This window comes from Aotus nancymaae, unplaced genomic scaffold, assembly GCF_030222135.1.
Source record: "Aotus nancymaae isolate 86718 unplaced genomic scaffold, 86718_ANA_hifiasm-v0.15.2.pri h1tg000008l, whole genome shotgun sequence".
In the NCBI taxonomy this organism is placed as follows: domain Eukaryota; kingdom Metazoa; phylum Chordata; class Mammalia; order Primates; family Aotidae; genus Aotus; species Aotus nancymaae.
Genome location: NW_026988419.1, coordinates 51,569,152 through 51,594,386, shown reverse-complemented (window position 1 = coordinate 51,594,386; position 25,235 = coordinate 51,569,152). Strand labels below are relative to the sequence as shown.

Below are 25,235 nucleotides of genomic sequence, written 5' to 3'. Positions count from 1 at the left end.
CAAGCAGTTCTCCTGCCTCAGGCTCCCCAGTAGCTGGGATTATAGGCACACGCCACCATACCCAGCTAATTTTTGTATTTTTAGTAGAGATGGGGTTTCACCATATTGGCCAGGCTGGTCTTGAATTCCTGACCTCGTGATCCGCCCACCTCAGCCTCCCAAAGTGCTGAGATTACAGGTGTGATGTTGCACACTGCTCACAGAAACTGTGGTAAGCTTTTGTCAAATACAACTTTCACTAGGTGAATTGAATTACTACCAAACCACTGTCAGGAGGCAGTGTGGTCTGGAAGAGCAGTGGAGTGTGAGTCAAAACACCTCATCCTTGCCATCACAGAATATGGAGGGTCATGTCAGCAGACCTTAGTACTGTTGATTATAAACATTATTGTAATATGTATCCTAATTTAGACAATGGAAAGCAAGTGTAAATGAGGATGTTATTGTGGAGCCTTCTGCATTTGTCGAAACTAATAAATTAATATTGGCAAATTAATATTAACTAAACTCTTGGGGTTATATTAGTTTTTTCACTGGTGTCCCTTTCAGGAGATCACATTGCATTTAATTGTCACATCTCTTAAGGCTACCCTATCCCCATCAGTCATTCTAAGCTTTCCAGATGCTTGAAAACTAATGTTTGCCTGTCTTAGGAATCAGAGAATATGTACTGAGCATTGCTCAGCTCAGTCGTTCCTTTTTAATTCAAGGGTTGTGAAACTTCAGTTAATATCCTGTCCCCTTCGGGGCTATTTACATGTTTTATATTTTCTGACTTAACTTTAAGTGTCTATGCTCTTCTGATTGGCTCTCCATTAGTGTGACCTAGTCTAAAAGCCAAATGGCAATCTGTACTAGAGTTCAAAAAGAGGGAGAAATCCCTTTGGTATTAGGGAAGACCTTTCTATTTATTAATTGAGTTCAGATAAGGAATATTGCAAAAGGCAGTAGTCATTAGGGTGGTAGTTCAGAAATGGCATGGGCAGCAAAATCCTGAGGAGTTTTCTAAGGATGCTGGTGAAAGAGTGCTGAACTAGAAGTCAAGGAACAGGTTAGAATTCATGTTCTGCCACATACTAGCTCTGTGCCTTGAGCAAGCACCTGACCTCAGTTTCCTCATTTGTAAAACCAGGGACTCATACTAAATGACATATAAAGACCTGTCAATTCTAAACATCCATAATTGAATCCCAGGTCAAATGCGCTAAGTATCTGGGTTGGAAGGTAGTGATAAAGAAAATTACATAATAGTAGGAGCTGTCAACTTCACTGTTAACCCCCAAGGCAGGTGCCATCACATATGGATGGAGAAATATTGAGTAATTCACTCAACGTCACACATCTGGTAAATGCAACCAGATTTTAGATCTTGTGTGATTTCCAAGCCTTTTCAATAAAATTTATTGCGTCATCTCTATTTTTATAAGAAAGATTATTCAGAAGAACTTTCAGGATGCCTGGTGAGCAAGGAAGCTTAAAAGTCAAGTTTTATGCCTGTGTAACTGGAAAAAGAAAATACCAATTTAAAAAAATTGTTTTAAATCAAAGTATAACAGGTTGAGCATCTCTAATCTGAAATCTGAAATGCTCCAAAACCTGAAACTTTCTGAGTTCCAACGTGATGCCACAAGTTAAGCTGAGCACATTTTTTCATTGTATCCGTGGTATGTTCTATTTTTTGCTAAATACTTACGTGTGAATAAATGTAAGAAAATGAGTACTTACCAGTAGCATATATATTCAAGAGTCAGGAATGATGGTGATGCCAGTCAACCAGATTGTCCGCATGGGTGGCTGAGATACGGTGCTTTCTGATGGTTTAGTGTGTGCAAACCTTTTTCCTGCACAGAATTATTTAAAATATTGTATAAAATTACTTTCAGTCTTTGTAACATGTATATGAAACATAAATGAGGTTTGTGTTTAGACTTTGGTCTCATCTTTAATGTATCTCATTATGTATCTGCAAATCTTCCAAAATCCAAAAGTATCAAAAAAAAAATGGAAACATTTCTGGTCCTAAGCATTTTCAATAAAGGATACTTAACCTGAATTATTGTAGAATGCTTGATAAGACAAAAACACAAGAAAGTAAAATATAATAATTAACGATAATCACCATAGACATAACCACCGTTACTTCAACCTATTCTCTTTTAAAATACACAGACATATTGTGTACGCATATACAAATTGTTTATGCAATATAATTACTACTGTGTATGTATAGTTTTTTGATCTACTCTTCCATCTTAATCTGTCAGTAGCATTTCTCCATGTCATTAAACAGTCTTCAGAATCTTGATTTTTTTTTTTCAGTGCCTACATCATGGTTGATTGAAAACCATGAGTGATCTAACCATTATAATTTTGTTGGACATTTAAACTATTTTGAGTTCCACTATTGTTACTTTGCTTTGAGCCTCCTTATACAAAAACTTTCATTCATATCTCTGATTTTTTGTCCTAGGATAGCTTCTTGGATGTGGGATTACTTGATCAAATGGCTCTTCATAGACGTGGCTAGGAATCTTTAAAAAGTAGTATTTCTCCTCCGATCTAGTAGTATTTGAGCATGACTGTCCCTCCACCTTTTTCCCAAGTGCTATAGTTTCTGGTCTTTGGCAGGGCCAGGTTTTATGTTAAAGATTATTTTGATTTTGTTGAGTTTGAGGTGATGGTTGGTCAGAAAAGTATAATGTTCAAAGTTCTTAAAAAGTGAATAGTGCAAAATATGCAGTGCTACAACTAAAGACTTAGAAACTGACATTTATGTAAAACAGGATGAAGTCTCTAAGCAATAAATATGTATAGTTTGTATCATTTATGGCATTATGTATAGCAAGAAGGATGCCAAAGACAACTTCAGGGCAAACCCAGATCATAAGGGATAGAAGTCAAAAAAAGAAAAAGTCTTGAGTGGTAGTAGAGAATATTAGAGGTGATGGAATGCAGGTTTACTTTAATAGGAGATTACATTTTCTATAAGGCTTTATCCTAAGGAAGATTCAGCTTTAACTTACTGTGTAGAAACTACTTTTTATAATTTCAAGATTTATGATGTAATTCCACTATTATGCCGATGTAATTTTTTATGTCACTAGATTAGTGTATTGATCTTCTTAATGCATCTTTTGCATGCTTATAAGTGATAACGTAATTCCTAAAGTCCCTGTGAATGGTTCTTATATTAACCAGTATGTTAAAAGTCCTAATTACCCCACTAGTTTCTGATTTAGCTTACTGTACTCTCCAGGAACTGTTCAGTTCTGTTTTAAGAGTATTTTACAGCTTGGTAGTCATATAATGTCAGTGGTGCACTGGTTAATGTTCTAAAATTAATGATAATGAATAATATTTTACCTATTTTCTTATTATGTAGAATTTTCTAAATGCCAGAATTTAAAGTCAGAGAACTTACTAAATGTTTACACAGGATACTAAAATAAGATTTTACCTTTCTCTAATAGCATACCTAGTGTTTATGCCTTTAAGTCTGCTGCTTTATAATCAGAAAGAGGTGTAGGGAAATGGCAAAAAAGCGTACAGCACGAAGAGCTGAGAAAAACTGTCATAATCTACTTTTTAAAGACAAATGTATAGGCAAAATTACTTGTGCTGTGTATGAGTAAGATTGTAGAGACATTTTCTCATTTGATAAGTCTTAAAAAGCTATTACATTATGCTGATTATCATTACAGCTTTTTGAGGTGATGATAGGGAAGTTTTCCAAGAAGGCTTGTGTGCTCCTGGCTGAGCCCAACAAAGCTGCATTACCTTAATAAATTCACCACAATCTAAAGATGTTAATGAGTTTTGGCAAAAGTTATAATAGCTTCTTACAACTTTCTGCACAATACTAGTAACAGTCACAGAGCCCAGGCAATTATGTCATATCTGAAGATTGGAATACTTTCTTAGTTTCAGTCTGTTTTTTTCTCATTCTTTCTGCACATCTGCTCTCGCCCGTCTCCAGTTGTTTTGAATCATGGCTGAGCATTTTATCACCTGATGAGTTTTTAAACCTCTGTAAGCTCAGACCCAGCCCCAGATTAACACATCAAAATCTCTAGGGGTGGGACCTGGTATTGGGCAAGGTTTGAAACTCCACAGGTGATCAGCCAAGTTTGGGACCTATGGTTTCAGATGTCATAACCACACATCAATTAATTTAGTACCTCTTAAGAAGGTTGCTCATTAGAATAACCTGGGAGATTTTCTCCACACTGTTCCCTCGCTCCCTCTACCTTTATTACTTTAGTAAACCAGTGTTAACTAATGGAAATGCATACACACACACACCCCTTGGAGATACACACACACAGACACACACACACACAAGTTGGGACAGAAAAAAAAAAGACAACAATCACTTTGTTAAGTACTGTTTTTCCTACAGTCTTTGAAATATAGCCTGCTTATTTAAGTGACTTTGTATTTATCCAGCATTATTTTATGTGGATAGTTTTGTGTTGTTAGTTCAGTATTCGCATAATCACTGTGAGGGCAAAGATCTTGTATGTTCTGTTCATCACTGTATTTTCAGTACCCATTAGTGCCTCCTACATGGTGGATAATCAGTAAATGTTAGAAGAGTGAATCATTAACACTGAGTTTTGGGAGTACCTCACATATGTACCAACTATATTATGAAGCTTTGTAATTACATTGTCCATCAAGGAAAAAGATCTTCCATAAAGCCAAAGATAAGCAGGAAATAGATTTGTTGAATTTTGAGTCTTTCGCAGGTCAGGGATTCTGTGTAGGCGTTAAGGGTTTGAACAAAAATGTAGCACAAAACATAAATACTTCCTGGTAGAAGATATATTTCCATACTAGCCCTCGTATATCAAACTGCAAAACATACAGAAAAAACTAATGAACAAATGGGTGCTTTTAGAGTCTATGCTTAGTTTAAGCTTCATGATAAACTGGACTAGAGCTTGACACATTTATTGACTGTTAGTTTTATTTTACCTAATCATAGCCTGTCTTAAAGTTAAAGGTAGAAAATGAGAACAAGATGATCTGTCACATATGGTTAACTTGTAATTCAGATTTATAATATATTGGCAAAATGGCTTCAATTTTGGATGAGCCCTTAAACTGTACAGTATTCAAAGAATGGGGGAAGGAAGATACCTAAGAAGGGGTAGGTAATCTTAGCCAAGATATATAAAAGCTCTTAATAATTTGATTTTTCAGAATTCGAAAATCTGTGTTGTCAGAGTTCTCCAGTTTGGAGTTTGACAAGAAAGCATATTATAGAAATTACTCTGCCTACGAAAAATCCTTTATGGTTTAGATTTTCTTCTGTAGTGCCTTTACAACAGTTCTCGAGTGCTTCAGCCATAGCCCCAGTTTTGACTTACTGGGCCTCCATCCCTCTTATTTTTCAAAGAGTATACAGTGAAAACTAGGTTTCCTTTTCACTCCAGAGTACCACATCCTTCTTTGAGGTAACCATGATTAGCATTTCCTTCTCTGTTTTTCCAGAAAAAGTTAGTTTATGTTGCTGGTGTACACATGCCGATAGCTTTTTTTTTTTTTTTTTTTTTGAGACGGAGTTTCGCTCTTGATACCCAGGCTGGAGCGCAATGGCGCGATCTCGGCTCACCGCAATCTCCGCCTCCTGGGTTCAGGCAATTCTCCTGCCTCAGCCTCCTGAGTAGCTGGGATTACAGGCACGCGCCACCGTGCCCAGCTAATTTTTTGTATTAGTAGAGACGGGGTTTCACCATGTTGACCAGGATGGTCTCGATCTCTTGACCTCGTGATCCACCCGCCTCGGCCTCCCAAAGTGCTGGGATTACAGGCTTGAGCCACCGCGCCCGGCCTAAGCTTTTGTAGTTTATTGGTATGATCCGCACATCACCAGATAATGTCTTCTTTAGTTTCTAACACACTTTACAAACCCAACTTCTTTCCGTATCTCTTCATGTAATTAATCTTTCCTCTGCTTTGTTTCCATTTGCTTTTTTGTCCTTCTGTTAAACACCTGTCACAGGTCTGACATATAGTATTGGGACTTAGATGTGGTGGTCTCATTTTAGGCCTCATCTCGCCTTCTTACTCTGTGCTCTTTGCCTAGCCTGGCCCATCCCACCTGCAGGACATTAAGGACCTGTGTATCAGGGTCTCACAAATTTATATCTATAGGACCAGGCCCCTCTACCTTATTTGTCTGTCTCTGGCATATTTATCTTTTGAATATCTCAAAATATTCTTAGTCCCAGTGTGCCCAAAACCAACTTTTTTTTCAACATCCGTATCTTAGTTAATGGCATATACATTCATTATCTCAGTCATACAGTCCAAAAGCTGTAAGCTATTCTTGCCCTATTTCAAAACATAAGTCTGGTTAATTTTTTTTTCCTTTTACTTCGTAAATAACTCTCAAGTGTCTCCTCTTTGTCTCTGGTATTGCCTTAGTCTAGTCTGTCATCATCTTTCACCTAGATTACTGCAGTGGTCCACCCACAGACCCTCCGGGCCTCTTCCAGACCATTCTCCACAGAGCAACCTGAGGAGGCCTTGTAAAATGTCCATATTAGTTTAATACTCCCCTTCGTTGCTTAAAATCTTTTGATAGCTGCCTATTCCTTTAATCTAAAGACAAATATCTTTCATGTAGCCTGACAAGTTCCTGCTGAGACGTTTGTTACGGCTTCCCTCATCAGGTCATGTTTCCTTGTACTTCCCGTGTTCTCTTTGCTTCTGCCACATTGTCCTTCCAGGCCCTGCTACTTACATTGTTCCCAGTAGCCTCGGGGCATTTGCATATGTTGTGAAGTCCTCTTTCCCAGCCCTTTCACTTTCTTCTGATTAACCCCCACTGGGTATTTCAAGTAATCTTTTAAGTATGGCTTTCTATGACTCTTCCCTTATCTCTCTAACATTTCCCTGGCATTCAACAAAGAATGCCTTGCCTTTGTAGCACTTTCAGTTTTATATTTTTTTGTGAGTTTATTTGATTAAGATCTATACCCTCAGCTAGGCTTTAATCTCCATTGTATCTTTAGTTTCTTGTACAGATCCCTAGCCCCAAATTGTACACACTCAGTAACTCTTTAATGAATGAATGTTTTCTTTATTGAATCTAGCAAGTACTATATTTTGTATATTGTAAATACTTTTAATTCAAAGTGAATTCATATGTTCACAAGGCACAGTATGGATTAATAAGCAATACCATTTCCTGGTTGGTGTAATAGAGATTACCTAAGAATTTACACGTTTACCAAAAAGAGGCCATTCTTGGGGAGAGGAATAGGAAGATAAAATCATTGGACCTGCTAGCACATACCTAGGTCTACCCTTTTAGTTAGTAAAATTATTTTTCTGTATTATTTCCCCAGCCACTCCCCTCACCCTAATTGTCTGTATTATAGCTTTCCCTAATAAATTGTGAACTCCTAATTGCTTTCAAACTAAATAAATAAGATTTTTTTCGAAAACATTCAGGAATAACAACTGTTCACTTATGAGCAGTTTTTGAAGTTTTGAAAGCAATATAGAGGTATGGCTTTCCTTTAGAAAAATTTACAGAAGTTGCCTGCATTCTCAGCCTAGTTGACAAATGCCCATTAGCATTTGATGTACTTCATATAATTTAATTTGTTCTGCGTGCTAAGGATTTTCCTAAGCCCCAACCACCATTGATACTGTTGTTAAAATGAACAACTCATTTTTAACATTACCTTTTTTCTCTCTCTTGGGCAGTGAAGATAGAACTCAGTTGAGAGAGAGAGAATAGAGGCGACTTGGGGAAGAAAGGGTGATGGGTTGAGATTTCTGGAGGTTTCAGCTGAGGGAATAGAGAAGCTTCAGAGAATAAAGGTATTCTTTATGTCACCATTAGCAGAGAAATCAAGGATCTTCTGAACAGAACAACTTTTTGAGTGTAGGTATTTTAGCTAAGTCTGGTGTTATACACCACAATGTGAATATAAAAAACAAGGGATTTAAGTGTGAAATTGTGACCACAGTATTAGTTAAAGACAATATACTTATAGATGTTGATGTTTAATTTTACCACACCCACAGTTTATCTTGGCATCCCAATGCCTGGTCCATAGTTGTTGTTTATAATGTTGTTTAACTGACTGGACTTACTTGGATGTGTGTTTGTGTGTATATTTTAAATTATTTCACTTGTGTATGATTGTACTTTTAGAAATGTTTTCACCTATGCTTGGATAAGTGTACAGTACTTTGCAATGAAAAATACCTGTACCAGAATTCTTCTCTTACGAAATGTTTCTTATGATTATACACAATAGACTTGACTGCATTTGGATGATGAACGTCTTAATAGGCCTTAAGGTAGACAAAGCACAAACTTTATAGTAGTTTTAAAGAAAGACTAGATGGTAATTACTAGATCAAGAAAGCATTATTGCATTATCTGTGCAGACAGAAGTCTTTAGGCAGATGCCTTAAATAATTTTTTTACTTCATCAGTATTTTCATATGTACACCTGACTGCCAGAAATAGTTATTGATTCTTTAATGACGATGGTTTTGCAGGCTGAATTTCTGTGTATGTATATGGCACACACACCCAGCCAATTTAAGTTTGTGTTCAATCTAATTCCTTTAAACCAAAGATTATGAAAATAAATACTACTTACTTTCTGTAGACCATGTGGTAAGGTTATTAGGGCTGGACACAAAGAAAAAATATATTTATTTGCCATACCCTCAATATATGAAAAGAAGAGTAGGTTTCAAAAATCATACTTTGAAGCATCACAGTAATTTTGTTTGTTTGTTTGTGAGACAGAGTCTCGCTCTGTCATCAGGCGCCAGGCTGGAGTGCAGTGGCGCATCTCTGCTCACTGCAACCTCCACCTCTCAGGTTCAAGCAATTCTCCTGCCTCAGCCTCCTAAGTAGCTGAGATTACAGGTACACCCCATCATGTCCAGCTAATTTTTGTATTTCTTAATAGAGACTGGCTTTCATCATGTTGGTCAAGATGGTCTCGATCTCTTGACCTCATGATCTGCCTGCCTCAGCCTCCCAAAGTGCTGGGATTACAGGCGTGAGCCACTGCGCCTGGCCACATCACATAACTTAGAAAAGGGCCAAGAAGTTACACAAGCATTTGTAGTACTTTATGTAAAAGATATGAAGCTGGTAAAAGATGGTTCAAAAACTTAAGAATCAGAATCTACTTAATACGAATGTTAGGAAAAGAGTTCACTTCTTTATAGGACAGTACTCTCTGATCGCTGTTTCCTGAACAGTTACTGGAGATGTTTCAGGAAAGAGTTATATTCTAGTATAGAGTTTTAATGCAAATGACCATATTTGCTTTGAAGGTGATACCTTGTGGGTTTTCTTCTACTCTTTAAAAAGTTGAGTTTAATATCATTTTGTTTTTCCTCCCATCCCCACATCCTAAGTGTTAAACATAAAGAAACTAAAACTCATCTTGTCACCTGCTGTTTTGTTCAACAGGATTATCTTCAGAAATATGATCCCTCAAGTTCAGGAGGGTCTCTTAGAGTAGACACTTAAAACAGAGATGGAACAGAGGATTAATAATCCAAATTATATGAAGCATTTAAAAGTCTGTAGAGTAGAAGCCATTACAGAATCACCTTTAGTATGTCATTAGATACCTTTATTTCTGAATCTGTTAACGTTTAATTTTTGGCAGGAGCTGGGTAATGAAAAATATTTGTATGGATTTATTGCTTTAAAATTTGTAATGAAGACATTTTAGAAAAGAATCTTAGCTCTGCATATATGACCCTAGGCAAGTCACTTAACCTTTCTGTCTCATTTTCTCATCTATGAAATTTTGGTAAAAATACTCGAACAGGATTACTACTACCGAGTTAGATGAGATATAAAGCACCTGGCATAGAGTGGACACTCCATAAAATGTTCTTTCTTTCTTTAGTTATGTTAATAGTAAAATAGAACTCTGGTATACTTTGAAACTTCCTTCTTTTTTGTTTCAATGTACACCAGTAGATAAGGCTTAAGTAATAATCAATAACCCTTTCATATATTCTAGCTTGAACATATTATTTAAAGGAAATGAAAACTACATATAGTTGAAGTCTCTTCATACTTTCTTCCCAGTCTCATTCCTCTTCCTTCCTCCCCAGAGACAATGACTGTCCTGTATTTTTTGTCCATGATTTCTGTGTAAGTTTTCATACTTCCACTGTGTGTGTATGCATTCATAAACAATATGTGGGATCTTTTTTATGTTTTTAAAACTTGCATAAATGGTATTCAATTACATGTTTAATCCTACAACTTAACTTTTTTCACTTAGCATTATTTTTCAGATCTCTTGCTGAAAAATATAGTTCATTCGTTTTAATTGCTGTATAATTATCTATTTCCTTATTGGTGGACATTGGCTTTATGTGTGTCTTCAGTATTTTAAACAATGCTAGGTTGGGTATCTTTGTATTTTTAATATTCTTCTTAGTACTCAGGTGTACTTACTGAGTCCCATCTTTATCCCTGAAAGGTGCATTACTGACCTACAAACGTTTATAATGAACTTATTTGTAAATGAACTTATTTTATAGTGTACTTATTTATTTAAAAGTTCATTTATAAATGAACTTATTTATAATCTCAATTACCTAACTCATTCCATTCTTTTCTAAAGATTGGTCTAATTTAAGGGCTCCTCTTTCTAATCTCCCTTTCCCCCTGTACTCATACTGAGATGCTAAGTTTATAACCTCATTGTGGGAAAAGTCATATTATTGCTTATTTTACAGATATTAATAGTGATTGTTTTTAATTTTTAACATTATGCAATTTAAGTATACAAATTCTAAAGCATACTTTTTGCAATAGAATATGCATGCATATTCTTATGACTATTACAGTACTTAATCCAACCTAATGGAGTAAACTTTTGTATGTAATTGTTTTTTAAATATGTATTTATAGTGAATAGATGAGCTCATTTTATAATTGCTATTCTTTATGTTTCTAGATTGCTTCTTTTTTATGGGGGATGGCATCTTACCTGAAATTTCGTATCTCTGTTTTTAAGTCAAAATACATTTTCTAAATAAAATCATTTTGTATAGAGTCTGCAGACACTAGATATATTTCTGAATCACTGAGGTATTTCCATATAGTTTGGCACAATATAAAAATTGTGTGATTTAACTTAATTATGACTGAATCATAGTGCTGAAATGTCTCCTTTCATTAGCCATGTTATTCATCTGAGTGAATCTTATCTAGTTGTTAAGATTGTAGAAAAGAAAGGTGGCTGACACAGTCACATCCTATGAAAAAATGTAATGCTTAAATTATAATCATTAAGGTGTAACTAATTCTCACATTTAATTAGCATGTTGGTGATGTCAAGAACTAATGTAAACACTTGGCAGGGGTGTCCAGGGGAGAAAATATGGTCATAGTTTCTTGAAGTTTCTGTTTCTGGTTAGACCAGTAAAGCCCCTTCCTCATCCTTGTTTCCTCATATCACTTTAGGCAGAAACTAAAAACCATGGCTTTAGACTGCTAAAAGCATAACACAAATCAGAACAACAACAGCAGCAAACTAAGGCATGTTAGACAAGCTTGCTAGAGTCTGTGTGGCATTTAACTGTCTTCGTTAACCCAACTCTTCAAGGTATACACTCATTGCTTTTCAGAAATTTTCAATTTTAAAAATACCTGAAAATGGTTGAGTGCTGAAAGTTAACAATGCAGACGCTTATCAGTGAGAACACCTGACTTTCACACATTTTAACACCATCAGCATTGGCCAGTTTTTTTATTGTCTAGTAATAGCTACAGAAATTCTCCTTTCCTGTTTACCTCTTGGTTTGTAGTTTCTGATCATATCAAGATCTAGTTCTTACCACTTTTGATAAAAGGTCTGCTCACTTTTTAAGGCCAGGGTAGATTTCTTGTTTTATTTCCTTTGTTCTTCTGCCTCTGCTGTTCCAGCAAAGTCTCTATTTTCCTATCTGCTGTGAAATGCTTGCTGGTCACTTTCCTACCTTGATTTTCTTTTGTTCTTACCTCCCCCTCCCCCTGTCTCCCATACATGTGCACATCATGCAGGATTGTTGGTTTTCTGCCTTCATCCCGTCACTTATATCTCTTTTATCTGGCCGATTGGTGGGCTTTCCATGTGCCTTCCTGTGTACAGGACACACCTCACCATCACCTTTACAATTGTGTTTCCTCTGTCTTCCATTTCTTGGTCATTTCAGCACCCTTTAAGTCTGCAGGAATAATCCTTTTCTTTTCCTCTCATTCTTTGTGACCAGAATTTCCTTGTTTTTACATCTCTTTTCTCCTTGGTTTATAAAGATGTGTTTGAAAGAATAGGAAAAGATCAGAGCCCAGAGTGACTACCTGCCAACTACATGAACTTTGAGAGCCAGAGTGGTCAAGCTGAAGGCACTCTGGGTTATGTATTTTTAAAATGTCTAACCATTTATCATGGTAAATAAAATATAGCATTGCTTTTCAGTATTTTTTACTGCAGATATACAGTACCTTATTTAATGTTATGGAAGAAATAGTTTATATAAATTTTGTGGACCAGGATTTAATCCACCTTATTTCTGTGGTCAAAATGTGTTCCAAGTTTCAAAGTACCTTATTTTAAAACAAATTTTTGAAACATATTTGTTTATACAAGTTAGTAACTCTTTTTATAAACCAATACTTAGAGAAACATTGACTTCTTTTTTTAGTATATATATTTGATTTAATATATAAATATTTAATATATAAATATTTGCTTGTTTTATTTATATGTATACATATATATGTATATATTTGCTTGTTCTAAACTTTATTTGTATTTTTTTTAATTAATGGCTTTTTCCTGGCAGTTTTAGGTTCATAGTAAAATTGAGTGGAAACCCCTTGTTCCTCTGCCCCCATGCAGACATACAACCACCCCTGCTATTATTTTCCAGTGGTATAGTTGTTACATTCCAATCAATGAACCTACCTTGATACATCATTATCATGCGAAGTCCCTCGTTTTCATTAGGGTTCACTCTTGATGTACATTTTATGGGTTTTTACACATGTATAATGCCATATCCACCATGTCATACCATACAGAATAGTTTCACTGTCTGAAAGATCCTGTGTGTGTGCCTGTTCATCCCTCCCACCCCACTAACCCCTGGTAACCACTGGATACTTATACTGTCTCCATAGTTTTGCCTCCAGAATGTCATATAGATAGAGTCATACAGTATGTAGCCTTCTCATATTGGATTTTCCCACTTAGTAATATGCATTTAAGTTTCAACCATGTTTTTTCATGGCTTGATAATTCATTTTTTTTTTTAGCACTGAATAATATTCCATTGTCTGGAGATACTGCAGTTTAGGTATCCATTCATTTAATGAAGAACAGCTTGGTCACCTTCAAGATCTGGCAGTTATGAATAAAGCTACTATTCACATTTGCATGCAGGATTTTGTGTGGACATAAGTTTTCAGTTTATTTGGGTAAATACCCAGGAGTGTGATTACTAGATCTTATGGTAAGATATGTTTATGTTTGTAAGAAATTGCCAAACTGTCTTCCAAAGTGGACATCCAGATGCATAAAAATGAATCTAGATATTTTGCATTTCCTGTACCATTATGTATTGTCCACTAGCAATGGATGAGAGTCCCTGTTACTCCACATTTTTGCTAGCATTTGTTTTTAGTGTTTTGGGTTTTGGCCATTCTAATAGGTGTGTAGTGGTAGGTTTTTCTTGTTTTAACTTGAAATTCCCCAATGACATGAGACTGAACAGTTTTTCATAAGCTTACTTGTCATCTGTTTATCTTTGGTGTGAGGTATCTGTTCAGGTATTTCACCTATTTTATAATCGGGTTGTTCATTTTCTTGAGTTTTAATGGTTTATTGTATATTTTAGATAACAGTTCTTTATCAGATATATCTTTTACAAATATCTTCTCTAGGACTGTTGCCTGTCTTCTTACTATCTTGACATTGTCTTGCAGCGCGAAAAAATCTAGGCCAGTTACAGATGTGGAAGTTAAGAGCATATTGGTGCCATTGGGAACCATAAAACTGCATAAGATAACAAAACAGTTTATTTAGGTCTTAGCTCTGGAGGACTGGCAATATTTAAAGCTTAGAGAGAGAAGGAATAGGATTAGAGGGTGAGAAAGGGGTCAGGAAATGTAGGAAAACTATTAAAGTATATTATTCTAGGGATGAAAGAGAACATGTATCAAGGAGGATGTGATTGACTATGTCAAATGTTGCTGGACCAGTCAAATAAGAAGAAGATTCAGAAATGATCATTGGGTCTAGTGATTATGTAGATCATTGGTGACCTTGGATAAGAGCTGCTTCAGTGGAGTAACGGGAGGAAATGCCTGTTTGGAAGAGTTCAAATAACAATGGAGGAGAGAAATTGAAGATAGGAGGTGTAGATAAGACTTCCAAGGAGTTTTGCTATAAAGGAAAGATGATTGAGATGGAAGCTGGAAGGGGTAGAGAAATAGAGATTTAAAAATGATAATAATAAAGTTGGGAGAAACAGCATTGTTGGATTCTTGTTGGCATCACTTACCAGAGAAGGAAAAATGAATGATTCAAGACATTGGAAAGAGGCAGAGACAGAGAGAGTTTATGTCAGTCATCTGCTAACCTCTAATATGGTTTCTTTAAAATAGAGTGGACTCAGTCCTGCAGCTGCTCATGTCATTTCCTGATTCCTTCCCTTCTCATTCCATGTTTTCACTAACAGATTGTACGTTTATGAGAATGAGAAGAGGCCCCTTACTCCAGACAGGTAGCCAGCACTGCCTGGATTTTAGAATTGGATTTTTAGCCCTTACTTGCCTTAAGCTAAGTGTCTTTGGGTATAGCAAAGTAATCACAATACTATAGCTTCTCTGTTTAGTCTAATCCAAGACAATAGGAAAAGTTATTTACTATCCTGCTGTAATAGTTAAATGTACACTTTGTCCTATTGAGACTGGGTTCCGGTCGCAGGGGAGGCTCAGCTTCCCGAGAGAATGTGTTCTTACTCTTGGTCCCTCGCTTACCCAAGAATGGTAGGGAGGGACCGCCCCCCACACACACACCGCACGGTGAGCAATTGAGTAAATATCGGACCCCCAAAGAGTTTTTCAAAAAGTGATTTATTTAGGCAGAGAGAGAGAGCGAGAGAGCGAGAGAAGCAGAGAGCGAGCAAGCGGGGGCGCGCGCACGAGAGCTCCCACGAGGTCGTGGGAGGGGATCCAGATATCGGCCTGGATGAGAGAAAAGGGGACTTTTAACCTGGGAGTAATTCCCGCCCCATTTAAGTTTTCTGGCCTATGAAAGGAATTCCTTTAAACCTCTGCCTGAGTGATTGATCTTTGATTTCTTCCCGCGGGCACAAAAGTTAAAGACCTCTAAGATCCTGTATGGAGACGTGGGTGGAAGTATGGCGCTGAGAAGTTCTTGCCTTTGAAACTACTACCCCTTGTGGACAGGGGTAAGAGAATACATTCCCTCACTATGGCAAATAGTATGATAAGTGAGAAGAGAGCACATTTAAGAACTAAGAATTGGGTGTGGAGAATCCAAGCTCTTCTACCAACTGGCAGTAAAATGAATTTGAGAAGAGTTTAAGGCATATTAGAGTCACCAACAAGTAATTGTGAGTTTAGATTTTATTTGAATCATCTCTCATTTGTATTTTATAAAGCGATGATGTTGAGCACATTGTACCAAAATGTAACTAAGACTTAGTAGCACCTAGGACTCAGATTCTTGGTTTTTCTGACATTCCCACAGAAAGGAACCCGGGCTCTTTGGAGAAAGGCTGATTCCAAGGATGGGATTCTTTATGACAAAGGAAGGAAATGCTTCAAAAAAAAGATTCTAGCATGTTGCAATGGTATAGGGAGTCATTTTGAAAGTGTTCGCCATTGGCCAAATCTACGATAAGTTGGGCATCAAAATAATTAAAGGCAGTAATGACTTATAAAGCATTGGGAAAAAATGAGACCATACCAATAACACTTCTATATGTACAGTCAGGAGAAAGGTCTCAAGGGGTAACTATTAAGTGTAGAGAAAGTTCTAGAAATGAACAATCATGATTTTGTTGCTATAACAATACCTGAGACTGAGTAGGTTATAAGGAAGGAGGTTTATTCGGTTCATTTGAAGGGCGTCTGTCTACATCTGGTGAGGGCCTCAGGCTGCTTCAATTCACAGTGGAAAGTGGAAAGGCAAGTATCATGTGCAAAGAGATCATAGCAAGAGAGGAAGCAAGAGAGAGAAACTTAAGGAAAGCCAGACTCTTTTTAACAACGAGTTCTCTTGGGAACTAATTCGTTCTTGCTTGAGTGAGTACTCATCCCAGAGGGAGGGCATTAATTTATTCATGAGAGATCTACCCCTCTGACCCAGATACCTCCCTGCATTGCCACATTTGAAGGTCAGATTTTAGCATGAGTTTTAGCAGGGACAAATCAAACCATAGCAATCACAAATGGATACTAAATACTGGGAAGAAACTTTAATGAGAAGCAGGGTATTTGCCTGGTCTTAAAGTATCTGCCCAAAGATTGCTATTGGTTGCAGGGAAAAGATAGTAACTAAGCAGTAGCAAAATTGGATAGCACTTTGTCTGGATGATGAAATTTAACATTACCAATGAGGTACAGGCAGGTAGATGCTGTGTGCCTCCAAATGTGATACCATGAGAAGGACACATCCACTTACATATTATTTCAGCCAGAAATGCATTACATGAATCTAATCATGAGGAAACGTCAGGCAAGCTCAAAATGGTGAACATTTTTTTTTAAAAAAGACTAGATTCTGCAAAAAATGTTAATGTTATAAAATTTAAAGAAAGGTGGAAAGAACCCATATTAAAGGAGAATAAAGACACAAGAAATACATGGTTCCAAGACTGAGTCCTGTGTTTGGAGAAAAATTAATTTTTAAAGGTTATTACAGAATCAGTTGACAACATTATAATACAAATTGTAGTTTAAATAATTCTATTAATGTATTTGTTGAAATTGTAACTGTGTTGTGATTTATAGGAGATTATTTTTAGGAAATGCACACTGAAGTATTTATGGGGAAAAGGCCATGATATGTGTAACTTTCAAATGACTCAGAAAAAAGCATGTCTCTATACACGCTTGCCGGGTTAGAGGGGTGCGTGTTACAGTGGGAGAGAGGAGCAGAAGGTGCAGAATGCTAATGGAGACTGGCAAAGTTTTACCAACTTCCTTTGTACTGTCCTTGCGTTTCCTCTGGTAAATTTGTAGTATTTCCAAATAAGTTCATACACACACGCATGTGCAAACACATTGGGACTTATTTCTTTTATGCTTACTTCACTTATTACTCTAGGATTGCTAATTTACCTTTAATACTTATCTGGTTTTGTTATATTAACATGCATTGCTAATATATGTATATACTGATTTTTAATTTCTTTTAAATAGTGCTGGGCCTAAAGGAGATAACATTTATGAATGGAGATCAACTATACTTGGTCCACCGGGTTCTGTATATGAAGGTGGTGTGTTTTTTCTGGATATCACATTTTCATCAGATTATCCATTTAAGCCACCAAAGGTAAGAAGCTAGAAGTGCGTTCTTTAATATTTATTCTCCTTCAAAATTGGTTACTCTAGAATTTAAATGTGTGTCAATGCAGTTATTTTGATTTCATTGTTTTTCATGGATTGATATGGAAACTTTCACGTAATCAAGAATTTTAAAACTGAGTAACTGACTCCTTTCACAAATAATTTGTAATCAATAGTTAATTAAGGTATTATTAATGAAGATTCATAGGGTATTTTCCCTACGTATAAAATATAGTTAATTAAGGTATTATTAATGAAGGTATTAATGAAGGTTCATAGGGTATTTTCCCTTATAAGTATAAAATTTCTCTCATATGTATAAAAATATCTTAATAGTTAATTAAGGTATTATTAATGAAGGTATTTATTAGGATAAACAGTAAAACTGTTTGACAACTTCCAGAAGGGTTTAATGTGAATTTTGTGCCAAATACCTTATCTTTATAGATAAGCAAAAACTTCATAGCCAAGAAGAGGGAAATAATATTACTAATAATATTTAGTAAACTCATTTTGTACCCTCTGTGAGTATGATGTAGTAATGGAAACAGAGTGCCTGAGTACCTTCTCTCTGTTTGTTGGCTCTGAGTTCATTGGAAGTATGAATTAGGTGGATAACAGAACGGGATGAGTTGTGCCTTGTAATGACCTTCAACTTTGCAAAGCTTAAATATAACAATTACTTGAATGGCTTCCTCCCCTAACTTCTGTTTCTACAGTGGTCAAGCCAGCAGGTAAAAACCACTGGAATTAAGCATGGAGTATTATTATGCTCCTGATACAGAGATGTCTGACATACAGGGGAAAGTGTATTTTCAAGTCCGTAGCCCTTAACAGTGGTAAAATATTTTTCTTTTCAACATGGTAACTTTTGTTCTCTCTATATTTTTAAAATTTATATTGCAATTTATAACATTTAAAATTTATGTAGCCTGTGTGTATGTATGTGCACAAAAATGAATGTATTTTGTGAATAAAAGAGGATTATTTCTTAAGAAGGTATTGTCTAACAAGGTAACAACAGTTCCAACAGTTCCATCTAGTGGTAGTTACCCCAAATCGCAGACGGCAAGGTCCCTTACACCTGGAGGTATTTACTATCAGTTACAGCTGTTAGTGTGTAAAGTGCTTTAGTGTGTGGTCCCATCAGAATCTAAGATCTTGAAATTCTTTTTGCATATGGCAGAAGATTAATTGCAGAAGATGACTCTTAAGTTTTTCTGGACACCTTTTAATGGAAAGTGGAAATTGACTAATATAAGAATTTCACACTATAGTACTGTATATGATTACCAATAATTTTGATTAATCTAATGATTATAAATTTAGCATGTTTTCTGCTGAAATTGTAATATGTTAATCTTCTAATTCTTTAGTGTTGGTTCACTCTGTTGCTAAGATATATAGTATTAAGCATTATTAAGATCTATAGTTGGACAAGTAAAAAATAAGATTTCTGGTATGATTGTGGTGTTTGAAACAATTATTTCTCTACAGTGCTAAACGTTTTTGAAGTTTGGAAAATGTTGAACTTCTTGAAGGGTAAAAGTTTAATAGAAATCTGTTCATGAATGCTATTCTGTTCACTAGTTAAAGCTGAAAATACTGTATTTGTAAATCACATGTGTATTGAGTAGTCATGTCAGTGATCTGAACATACATTAGTTCTATATTCTAGAGCAGCATTAATGGAAATATAGTAAAATCTACATGTATAATTTTAAATTTTCTAATAGCCACATTAAAAAGCAAAAAGAAATAGGGAATTTTAATAATATATTATTTACCTAACATTCAGAATATTGTCATTTTAACATGTAATCAATGTAAGAGTATTATTAATGAAATCTTAGACATTTTCTTCTTGGTACTAACTCTTTGAAATTTGGTATTTATTTTATACTTTTAGTTCATCTCAATTCACCTCACCACAATTTAAGAGTAGTATATTCACAAGTAACTAGTATATGCTATATTGGTCAGAGCAGTTCTAGAGGGGCATACTCTCTTCCTCTTCTACTAAACTAGTGTGTTGCTCCACCACCCCTTGCCATCATACATTCTTTTCAGAAAGACACTTTTGAGAGCATTTAATATTTTCTTCCCAGATTCCGCTTTTGTGCTCACAGTACACTGCTAGTGTCAAATGATCAGAAATTGTCTGTTTTTTTCTTCGGCAGCTCCCAGTTACGAATTAACTATCCAGTTAGTGTTTGTGATTATTTTGGGACTTGGTAGTGTTTGTTCTTATGATTTATCTTCTTTTCTCACACATTTCAGGGATATATTAGTTTCCTTTATACAGTAGCTAAAAACTTTGCTTATTTTATTTTAATAATTTAGTCTAACAAGACAGTGAACCAGCTGTAGAAATGAAAGGCTAAGAAACAGAAAGGCAGGTAGTGTGAATGATTTTACTAACCTTCTTCTACATCCGCCAATATTTTCTAATGTTTGGTAAGAAATTAGCTGAGTTGATACTGATCTTTTATACTAAGAAACTGATGTAACTTTTATGTTTTAAAAAAATTGTCATCAGTTTCTCTTACCTTTGGCACCAAAACATTTCTCTTCTTCCTCACTTTCTGTCTTTCTGTATGTGTATGTACACACACAGTTGTTTATGATGTGGGTGTGTATGCTAACACACATACCCACACACATAAATAGAATTACTGTATCAGTTCTTTAAGTGTAACTGATCAGTTCCTCACTTTACTTCTTTCTATACAGAGTAAAAACAAACTTTTTTCAACTGAGTCAAATAAAACCATTTAATTTTGTTATTAAACCTAATCTAAGGTTAGCTCCAGTTAAATCATTTAGTATCATCTATAATATATTACCCTTCATTATTTTTTTTAGTGTTTTAGTTGTTAATAAAACATTGATTTTCCTTCTGTTTTTAATGTGACTGTGCTTAGGTTACTTTCCGCACCAGAATCTATCACTGCAACATCAACAGTCAGGGAGTCATCTGTCTGGACATCCTTAAAGACAACTGGAGTCCCGCTTTGACTATTTCAAAGGTTTTGCTGTCTATTTGTTCCCTTTTGACAGACTGCAACCCTGGTAAGCAAATATTTATTGACACATACACTAAGACTACAAAAACCAGTGCATTACTTTTTTTTTAGTTAGCTTTAAATGTAGATTGAGAGGTAAATGCTATTGATAGAAAAATCAGCGTAAAACATTTTGTGAGGAAATTACCAATGCCATTTCAAGTAGACTAGGTCAAAAGTTTCTCAATACCCTCATTTAATTTGTTAATAGCATGGTACTCTGTAATTATTTTGTCACCATCATTAATGGTCTCTCTACTTTTAAAATTATGTAGGTACACAGACCACGTCTAACAAGAGTGAAGCAATGTCTCTGACACCGATGCCTCCTTTTCCTGCTTCTTCCATGGTGCCATATGCTTTTAGGCAACTACTTTAATAATGGAGGGCTTCTTATTCTCCCTTCCTTTTTGAATTGGTTAGTTATATTAGACATAGTAGTAATGGATATTATAATGATAGCCAGTGAGACTTGAACTAGGTTATGATTATATCAACTCAGAGATAAAATCATTTGTGTATAATTCATAACTCTAAAAAATGCCTAACTGCCACATGTGAACTTTAGAAACTCTGGTAGCTGACTTGATAAAGTGATGTTTAGACCTGAAATTTCACACACATTTTATTTCACTATGTGGCCATTTTTTTTTAATTCACTTCCTTTTTCTAAATATTTGATAAGTCACTAAAGACTCTTAGAGTTGTTACCTTGTGCTCAGCAGAGATACATATGCAATAGATAGAGATGGATATTCATTGTGGTATCATTTATTAAAGCAGAGTATTGGAAATAACCTCAATGCCCATTAATAGATGTAGCTTTTTAAAAGAATGTGACAACTCTATATGAACTAATAGGAAAATATGTTCAAGATATATTAAATATGAAAAGCACTGGAAAAAATACATAGACACGGCCAGACATGGTGGCTCATGCCTGTCATCCCAGCTCTTTGGGAAGCTGAGGTGGAAGGATCACAAAGTCAGGAGTTCAAGACCAGCCTGGCCAACATAGTGAAACCCCATCTGTACTAAAAATACAAAAATTTGCTGGACGTGGTGGTGGGCACCTGTATTCCCAGCTACTTGGGGGGCAAGGCAGGAGAATCTCTTGAACCCGGGAGGCAGAGGTTGCAGTGAACCGAGACCTTGCCATTGCACTCCAGTCTGGACTACAGAGCGAGACTCTGTCTCAAAAGAAAAATGCATATACACAACATAATATTCTAAATGCTTGTCAATGCATGTAAGAACTGTGGAAAGTAATGTTGTAACAATTATTTTCTGGGGAAAGAAAATTCTGGATAGTTGGAGTCAGGAAGGAAGAGTTTCTTTTTACTGGTTAATTAAAATATTGTACCATATGTACATATTTTTTTCTTTTTAAAAATAAGAACAAAAATTTATATCAGGTTCATTCTCTAGTTCATAATTCTACTTAAAACAAAATTGCAAGTAAGTTTTCAAGTGGAACTATGGATAGTGATTAGAGTCATATTGGGCACAGAATGAAGGAAGCATTTTATTTGAAGTAGCATTGTATTGTAAGATTGGGATTTTATCTAAAAATTACCATTTTCAACTTTTCACAAGCAGAAATATAACCACCTAGCATACTTCCATTGTTGAATGAAAGGCCAAAATTACAAAATAGTTTTTGTTTATTGAAGACGTATCTTTTATAAAAATCAAATCTAGCTATACAGCTCAAAATTCAATTTTTTTTTTTTTTTTTTTTTTTTTTTTTTTTTGCTGAAGAGGGTATTCCTAACGAATATTAAAATATACATATGATCATATTACTTTAAGCTTTTTCTTTTGAAAATTTAGCTATAACATGAAGATACTGCTGAAAAATAAGCATTTCATTTTAGTAGACATTTAGAACTGTACTTTGAAGAAGATACCACAAAATAGCTTTAATGTTGTTTTCACTTTTCCAGCGGATCCTCTGGTTGGAAGCATAGCCACTCAGTATTTGACCAACAGAGCAGAACACGACAGGATAGCCAGACAGTGGACCAAGAGATACGCAACATAATTCACGTAATTTGTATGCAGTGCGAAGGAGCAGAAGGCATCTTCTCACTGTGCTGCAAATCTTTATAGCCTTTACAATACGGACTTCTGTGTATATGTTATACTGATTCTACTCTGCTTTTATCCTTTGGAGCCTGGGAGACTCCCCAAAAAGGTAAATGCTATCAAGAGTAGAACTTTGTAGCTGTAGATTAGTTATGTTTAAAATGCCTACTTGCAAGTCTTGCTTCTTTGGGATATCAAAATGTATTTTGTGATGTACTAAGGATACTGGTCCTGAAGTCTACCAAATATTATAGTGCATTTTAGCCTAATTCATTATCTGTATGAAGTTATAAAAGTAGCTGTAGATGACTAGGAGTTACGTCATTTGTATTAAATCCAGATCTGAGTATGTGGTTCATGCTGTTGTGAAAAATGTTTTACCTTTTACCTTTGTCAGTTTGTAATGAGAGGATTTCCTTTTACCCTTTGTAGCTCAGAGAGCACCTGATGTATCATCTCAAACACAATAAACATGCTCCTGAAGGCATAGTTTCCTGTCGTAATATTTAAGTCAGTCTTGTTAGAAGGTGTGTCTGAGATGATTGTTGATGAAATAAAAATGTGGCTATGAAGATTGACTACTAAAGACTAGCACAAATAAACCAATTCTTAAATTGAAAACATTTAAAATCTTATTAAATGCGTTTTATTGAAAGAATGACCTTAAATATTCAAAAATGGATTTTAACCCATTAGTCTCAAACACATAAAACTGTACTTTGATAATACAATGTTTAAGCCAAAAAGAACATGAAATCCTGGTTCACTCACTTAGGAGTCTGGTAATGTCTTATGTAACATGTTGCTTCCAAATTGGTGTTTTTTGTTCAGCATTGGGCAGTATCGTCAGATGGTAACTTTGATGTGGTAGCTAGTTTATGGTGCACTTTTTACTTCTAATCCTGGTCTTGAATTTTCGTGGTGTGTATAACCATTCTTACTATGGCAAGTGGCCAGCAAATATAGCCAGAGGCAGAGTTGAACACAGAAATCTTTGTCTGCCTTGAGGGTAGGATAGAAGTGTGTTACTGTACAGATGTGATATTATTTCTCAATGGATAAAATGCAAAATTGTAAGATGTTTTAGAGGTTAAATTTCTTCTTCCTAGTTGTAATTGTAAAGTGTTAGATTTTTGGAAAGTTAGAATTACTTTGCAGTATTTAGATTTGCTAAACAGAGTATAATTGTGTGTGGTTTTGTTTGTTCTGTTTCCTGATGACTAAGGTAATTATCTCTGGTCATATAGCCAAGGTTGTGGTATATGGGGCAGTGTCTTCTCTGGTTGGTCTTCAATATGGAAATGAAGTATCATCTTAAAATGTATAGAGTGAAAATATTAACATAAAAATTGCTTCCAGATAAGTGAAACGTGTAGTTGTGTGCATCACTAGAAATAGACTCCTACTTGAATGTTTGTCAGCAGTCTTAGAGTAAAATTAAAATTACACTTGTATATCTCTTTTTCACTTAAACTCCCCCCCAGCATTATTACAGAGGAACACCATATGAAGGAACTATTTTGAATACTTCAGACTTTACATCTATGAAAACCTAAACCTAACTAATAATCTATAATGGAGTCCAAGTCAATGTGATACAAGTGGAGACCTTTTATTAAGCTGTAAGGTTTTTTTATCAACCATGGGTGAGCTGTAGAAAGTAGTTTTTCCTCCACTGCCAAAATTGTACATTCTACATCCTAGAGTAATAAACTTTTCTCTTGGTGCTAGAAAAACTTTTATCATACTGAACGTTAGGATGTTAAGGAATGCTGTGATTAGACTTCCTTTAGTTACCATGAGCCCGATTACCACCACCAACCTATTTTGCTGACTTGTAGGCTGTGTCTGTACTGGTTTGGGATTTGCAGCTCTTTCACAAACTACCATTGTGGCCTTAAATAAGACACTTTAACTCTTTGAGTTGTAGTTTGTTTATACAGAAGAATCAATTTGATCATTTCCTTCTTCTCTATTAGCCCTCAAGCTCAATAATTTTAATCTTGTAAATTTTTCTTGTTCTTGTCCTGCATTCTCTAGAGGGAACAGGCTACTCTTTGAAATGGACTAATAGTATTTTGGTGTTCTAATTGATAGATGAACCTCTGACATGAGAGCCACTGCATGCCAGGGCACTGTTCAGTCACAAATGTGCCTTACCTCATTGGAGACACCTAAAGAGCTTTAGGAGAGCAGACACTGATGATCCTCACTTGACAGCTGGCAGTGTGCGTAGACAGGTTTAAATAACATGCCTGATATTACACAGCCAATACAATACTCCCTCTCCCCCTGCACCTCCATTCTTTCCCACTAGGCAAAGAGCTTTTGTTTTTAATGTCACAACTTTATATTGAACACATGCACCCAGACACACACACACAAGTTATAACTGTTCCCTATAAAAGTAGATATTCGTAGATGATAACTTCTGGAAATTACAAAGTACAGTATTGCATTTTAGCAAGTCTTTGTTTTAA

The 25,235-nt window shown here is 35.5% G+C and overlaps 1 protein-coding gene across 3 annotated transcripts in view; it reads left to right on the top strand.

Annotated features, from left to right (window-relative positions):
- The window catches only part of UBE2E3 (ubiquitin conjugating enzyme E2 E3), an 81,926-nt gene extending 58,682 nt beyond the window's left edge, over positions 1-23,244 (top strand). For all 3 annotated transcript variants that reach the window (XM_021668948.2, XM_012471453.3, XM_012471452.3), the window contains exons 4-6: positions 17,456-17,588; positions 20,527-20,674; positions 22,614-23,244. In XM_021668948.2, the coding sequence (XP_021524623.1) occupies positions 17,456-17,588; positions 20,527-20,674; positions 22,614-22,711 (379 nt within the window). In that variant the 3' untranslated portion in view covers positions 22,712-23,244. The remainder of the gene's footprint in view (positions 1-17,455; positions 17,589-20,526; positions 20,675-22,613) is intronic.
- Positions 23,245-25,235: the final 1,991 nt, after the last annotated feature.